Source organism: Etheostoma spectabile, chromosome 4 (assembly GCF_008692095.1).
Source record: "Etheostoma spectabile isolate EspeVRDwgs_2016 chromosome 4, UIUC_Espe_1.0, whole genome shotgun sequence".
NCBI classification, from domain to species: domain Eukaryota; kingdom Metazoa; phylum Chordata; class Actinopteri; order Perciformes; family Percidae; genus Etheostoma; species Etheostoma spectabile.
In genome coordinates, this window is record NC_045736.1 from 6,220,643 (window position 1) to 6,226,952 (window position 6,310).

Sequence of the window (6,310 nt, forward strand, 5' to 3'; positions counted from 1 at the left end):
GGCCTGCACAGAGTTGGGTTTCAGTCTAATTGGGATCATACGCCGCATGTGCAGTTTTGGCACATATGTTAGATTAATCAGGGGCTCTTTAATTGTAGAGAAATTCTCCCGTGTGCAGCTGGGCGGACGCCCCCCAGACCCCCAGCCTGGGCTCTGTCTAAGCACAGACCTTTTGACTCCATAAACACCCGTTCTCCAAAATTGGGGTCAACCTCTCATTGCTCGCACCAGAGCGCCATCATGCCACCACAAAGGGTCCCCTTAATGGTTAAATTGTGTAGAGTATGGATGTTCAGAATCTGCAGATTCCTGCTGGCTGACGCTTTCTCCTGATTGTAATTTATGTCGGAAGTCATTGCTGTCCAACACTCGGCCCGCTCAAAGCCCAGGAGAGAGGATGTGCACGTGGATAAAGGCTGCATCATCAGCCTGCTGCAGCTTTAATCTGCACTGTGGCGCAAAGGCCACATCATACATATACTTACAAACTGACAACAGTAAGACATGCATTTTTAAAATGTGAACACTTTTTCCTTCTTGTTGCTGGGACTCCTTTGCCAACCAGTGCTCTCCTGTTTAGCTTAACATGGCATTAATCTGCATATGATTAAGCCTAGACATACATTTGACATTTGCATGGAGGATGAGGTGGTGTGTGTGTGTGTGTGTGTGTGTGTGTGTGTGTGTGTGTGTGTGTGTGTGTGTGTGTGTGTGTGTGTGTGTGTGTGTGTGTGTGTGTGTGTGTGTGTGTGTGTGTGTGTGTATGTGTGTGTGTGTGTGTGAGTGTGTGTGTGTGTAGGGGGGACTTGCAGACGTCCATGTGGATCTTTAGGTGAAACTGAGAACTGTTATACAAGACCACTACGTAAAAAAAAAGGTGCACTTTGTTAAAATTCCTGCTAATCATCCGAAATACCTTACTTTTTTTCTCAATCTGGATTCCATAATACAAAAGAGCAGCCAGTTAAAGTCAATGTAGAGTTTCTAAAATACACACATTTCTAAAATAAATATTATTAACTACATTTTTTTTAAAATCTTTGTAATAACTCAAAATATGCGGGTTTTTTATCATAATGACAATTTCACACTTTATATACATTACAGCCAAGAAAAAAGGTTTTGTCTTTACTTAATAACGACACTAACTAAAATATGTGCTTAATCTTGATTTAAAGTAATGTTATATTATTGGAGAAACCCAAGAAAATGAGTCTTTGTGGTGGACATGAGAAAAAATACAAACTATGGAAACTTAATTCAGTCTATATCTTTGAAGTGAATGATCTGAGCACTCTTGCTTTGTTCTTCTTTTTACAGTACTTTTATACATATAAGCTGATGTTTGCCACATTATGACCCAGCTGGTTATATTCCACCTTTTCAAGCTTCAAGGACAACACAAGCCCATCAGGCCCAAAATACAGCTGGTGGAAAACAGACAGGAGTGGTCGTTTTCTTATCAAACATCAGAGCCCATCGGACTGAATCAACTCTACTGTTTTGGGATTTTTCTAAGATTAATTTCATACTTGTGATTAAACGACGGGTTGGTGAATAAGGCATACATTTAAATGGAATGCCTTTCAAATCCTGTCAGCTATAAGTGTCTTTTGATTTGGCATTATGGTTTACTGCTATATTTACATGTTGATATGTTGGAAAGCAGCCGGGTTAGCTGGACCAATATTGGTCATCTGTGGCTACAGATTATTGGTTGATGAGATCATGGTATCATATATATATATATATATATTTATGTGTGTATACATACATACATTTGTATATATATATATTTCTATAAAATATAAATGTATACATATATTTGTACATGATGAAAAAATATATACTGTATATGAATATATATATTTGTATAACATACTTTTTTATATATGAATATATTTTTATATATTATTATATAAATTATTATAATATATATAATGTATATATATATATATTTGTATATATATATATATTGTATATATATATACATATATGTATAATAGATGTATAATATATAATGCTATAATTCTGCGTAGGTAGGCCTACTGGCAAAGTTGGTGTCGGACTAATTGGGTTAATGCAAAGTACACATTCCTTAATTAAAATGCACGTGTACTGTAAAATGTACAAGGCAAATAAAGTCTATATTAATATGAAATGTGTGTGATATGTCGTCCACAGCTGTATCTGCTGTGTTCATTTACATAGTCATTTGGGCTTTTAAAAGTTTCATGAAAAGCGCGGCTAAGACTGAAAGAGCTGAGCTGCTGAGCCGTACACACACACACACACACACACACACACACAAACACACACACACAAGCTTTTCTCCACTACACAATTAATATGAACCTCCTCAATAAGCACTGAGCTATATAATTTATTTTAGCATAAAAAGAAAAGCTGCACACTTTAGTGATCTAATCTAAACGAATTGTCTTTTAGAAGTATACAGCCTAGAGTGGGCTATGCTTTTAATATATTTCATAAAGTGTATTTTAGAAATAATACCATAACTTACATTAAAATTACAATTCAGAATGCAGTCATTCTAAAATCTCCTCCCTATCGACTTTAAGGAATTATTAAAATCTTGTGAAAGACTAAGTGGTTGACATGAATTTGACTGACTATTTCGGGTTGAATATAGATGTGAGCAGGCTTAAATAGCGCGTGCACAGGACGTTGAGGCGGAGCGCAGATGTGTTTGTCGTCCTGATCGCTACCTCCGTAAACTCAAGGTAAGGTAGGAGAACTCTTCTGAACTAAATAAAAATCCGATCTTTATCCAGTGATTCTTTAAAACTCACATCGAAGCCTAAAACAATAAACAGATTATTGAAAAAAATATAACCATATCCCACTACTGATCATTTATATTTAGCGTAGACTATGTATTACCGACCTGTATGTTTTTATGTACGGATGGTTGCCTAACCCAATTCCATCCGTCAGGCTTTAGCTTTAAGAAAATATGGCGACTGGTAAAAAAAAAAAAAAAAAGAATAAATAGAAATAAGCTTTAAAAAATTAAAATGAAGGTTTCATGGTTGTGCTGACGCACAAACATAGCTGTCAATATATTAACAATATAATATTAATGAATGGTGAATATTACATGATGGCCATTAGAAATCAAATAAAATTACATACGGTACCATACAGTACCATATCGTTAAATATGGCAACACTTTAAATATGTTTCACTTGCAGCAGAACATTGAAATGATTAAAAATAATTTTGGGAAAAGAAAATACATTTCTTTGCTCTGTTTTGAGTTAATTCCTGTGAAGAATCAGCTTCACTTTTTCTTTCTTTTTTTCTTTCTTTCTTTCATACAACAGCATGTGTGAATAAACAAACTAAATATATATGATACTGATATTAAACCAGGATCAACTTCTAAAGTGTTAATTGAGTCCTGAAATGGCAATACTATTGTCATTTTTAATGTGTGGGCAGCAAACAAGGAAAGATGTTCCTGTTGTCAAGGTAGCCTGTGTAACTATATTAGGCCCTGGGAACATGAATGTGTGTGACTGATGAGCCTGTAAGCCATCATCATCATCATAATCATCATCATCATCATCATATTCATCATATTCACTTGTGTACACACTAGCTTAAAAGCTTATCATGAGCCTGTGCCCTTTCTAATAAGCAGAGAACAACATTAGTGAAAATATATTTAATAATTAAACACAGCATAGTTACACAAAGGGAATGCAAAACAGATGAGTGAGAGTGGATCCTTAGAATATAAAGGGTAGACCTACTGCAAAGGTTTGAGCTCCCTCCTCAGCAGCAGAAAGTTCATCAAGAGAGAATGTATGTTGGGCTACGATTAAAAACACACAACTGTTGGAGCATGTTGACGTGCACAGGTTAGACTTCTGCAGAACCTGCAAGTCTTTGGAGCCTGCACAAGGCGGCCCAGCTTCAGGAGCACTGGCACATCCTCTCTATGCCGTTCTGGAGTCTGGCTCCATCCAAAAGATATACTCTGAGCGTCCCAGAGGCTCTGAGTATAGAGCCAGAGTATCTGCGAACAGTGGCCGGGTCATTCCTCCTGAGTGTTCTCATGGGAGCTTGAGCCTTCGGACTGGCGGTCGGTGTCAGCGGCAGATCGTTCCTGTTCAGAGAGCTGCTCGCTGCTGGGGATGGAGTTCTTCTTCGGGCGCCCTTTTGGTTTGGTGGGGGACTCCAGGCCTCCTCCCTGCAACACCTGAAGGTTGAACATAAGCAGAAAAATGTGTTCAACTACAAAATGTAATAGAAATGAACATAAACAGAAGGGTGACCTCAAGGCATCACATTAACACAGACTACTAATCTAGTTTTAGATCGATTATTTCTTTATTTGTTTTTCAGTTCTCCATAATTCACCAAATTTAAAGATGAGACTTGCCACATCAGCTCCTAAAAAGGTGTCCTATTCCTGCAAATAAAGTGAGTAACAAAGGTCTTTACTCTCACTGTGGGACTCAGTCCTAATCCGTTCTAGTGAACTACATTTCCCAGAAATATCTGTTGAAAAAATACAACACAACTTGTATTGTTGTTGTCGGCCTAACCTCATATAAAACTACCATGATTAGCTTCATCATACGGTCATCATCATCATCATAATGAATAATAACTTACAATTTTCTTCCACTTCATCCTCCTGTTCTGGTACCATGTCTTCACTTGCAGCTGACTGAGGCCCAAAGACTCGGCCAGATCTATTCTGTGAGGAACACATTAATACAGTTAATAATCCATAGCAGTTCAAGGTTTCCTGGATGGGCCTCAGATGCTTCTAATAACACAGAAAATAATTGTCATTCAATGTGTTAGCAACATGTGGAGTTAAACATGTATAAATGGCAGGTCATTTCACGGTATCATTTACACTCCCCTTTCTTATATTTTGGGACCAACACAATGAAAATAAGACACAAAGAAGACTTTTAAACATTATGATTATTTACAAAAACAGGCAAAAAGCTTGAATTTAAAAACGTTATCCTCATGGTGGTGACTTAGTCAAACCCAGGCTGTTGTCGGCCTATAGACCCACCGATCAGGCGTGGAGAGATACTTCTGCTTCTCGAAACGTTTCTCCAGCCCCATGAGCTGCAGCTCGGTGAACACGGTGCGGCTTCGCCGGCCTTTCTTAGTCTTGCTGCCTCCATCGGTCCCGTGCTCCAGCTTACCGCGGAGGTGCAGGTCCAGCGGCAGGTGGTGGGATGCCGTGCCGATCTGCAGGCCTGAAGCCGCGGACAGCAGCGGGGAGCCGAGCGGAGAGCCCAGCGAGCAGGACAGCGGGGACATGGGGAACTTGAGGAGGCTCGTCTGGTCGGCTTTTAGCACTAAAAGGACCGAGAACACAAAGACACACACACACACACACAGTATTACTTTCCAGTTTATTCCTTATTTCACTAACACAGTAGCCTAGTCTGATCCGACATGTGATTAATTGCCTACTAGCCTAGGTTTATGATAACAGTTACATTAGATTCTATCTTCACTGATGTCCAACAGCGTCCACTTGAATAATCTGAGACGCTAGAGTAAGACCTCTGTAATGGCATATTGTCATGTTCTCTTAAAAAACAGATTCGGATTTATGATTGAGTCTTTATTTCAAAAACAAGGCCGCGGTTTGGTGACGCCATCTGATTTCATCATTAAACAAATAAAAGCATGAGATGTATTGTACCAGTTCCACACAAACTTTAATCTCCTGGTAGCCTTAATACCTGAAATGATTTGTTGATGATATGTTTATAAGCATAGTTCATTGCATTATTTAAAGGATATATTTAAATAAAGTAGAACAGCGCTATAGGCCAGCTAACCCGACTGAGAATCCAAATGGTAGCCTACACATATGCAACTTCAAAACAAATATTATATGGTTTATGTATCTTTCTGAATAGGCCCACTAAAATATGGAGGCCCTGAGAGGTAAGGAATACAAAAGGTTTTGCGGGTAAATTACACATTTCCTACAATTAAATGTGTCCCAGTCATTCCCTTCCCTTAATTTCCTTTCTTACTAAGCCGCGTACTCGATCATGTCGGTTATATCCGACTTTTCCTTCATTGTTGCAAATCATCAGCTGTTATTCTAAATTCTGTAATTGTACAAGAAAAAGTTACAAACGTGGCCAAAAGTTAAATCATCTTCCTTCAAAAGACACGACACAAAATACTCATTCGTTTTAATATTTGTAATTAAATATAGCCTAGGCCTTATCCTTATTTTAAATGTAGGCCTATGTGATTAGAAATATTATCATTATTATTATTATTATT

The 6,310-nt window shown here is 38.0% G+C and overlaps 1 protein-coding gene across 2 annotated transcripts in view; it reads right to left on the reverse strand.

Moving 5' to 3' along the window:
* Positions 1-3,677: 3,677 nt before the first annotated feature.
* The window catches only part of barx1 (BARX homeobox 1), a 3,431-nt gene continuing 798 nt past the window's right edge, over positions 3,678-6,310 (reverse strand). Inside the window, exons 2-4 of one of the 2 annotated variants that reach the window (XM_032514665.1) lie at positions 5,067-5,358; positions 4,649-4,728; positions 3,678-4,229 (exon numbers count right to left, since the gene is read on the reverse strand). In XM_032514665.1, coding sequence (XP_032370556.1) covers positions 4,141-4,229; positions 4,649-4,728; positions 5,067-5,358 — 461 coding nt within the window. In that variant the 3' untranslated portion in view covers positions 3,678-4,140. Of the gene's footprint in view, positions 4,230-4,648; positions 4,734-5,066; positions 5,359-6,310 lie in introns of both variants that reach the window. The other variant, XM_032514664.1, reaches the window with a different exon arrangement.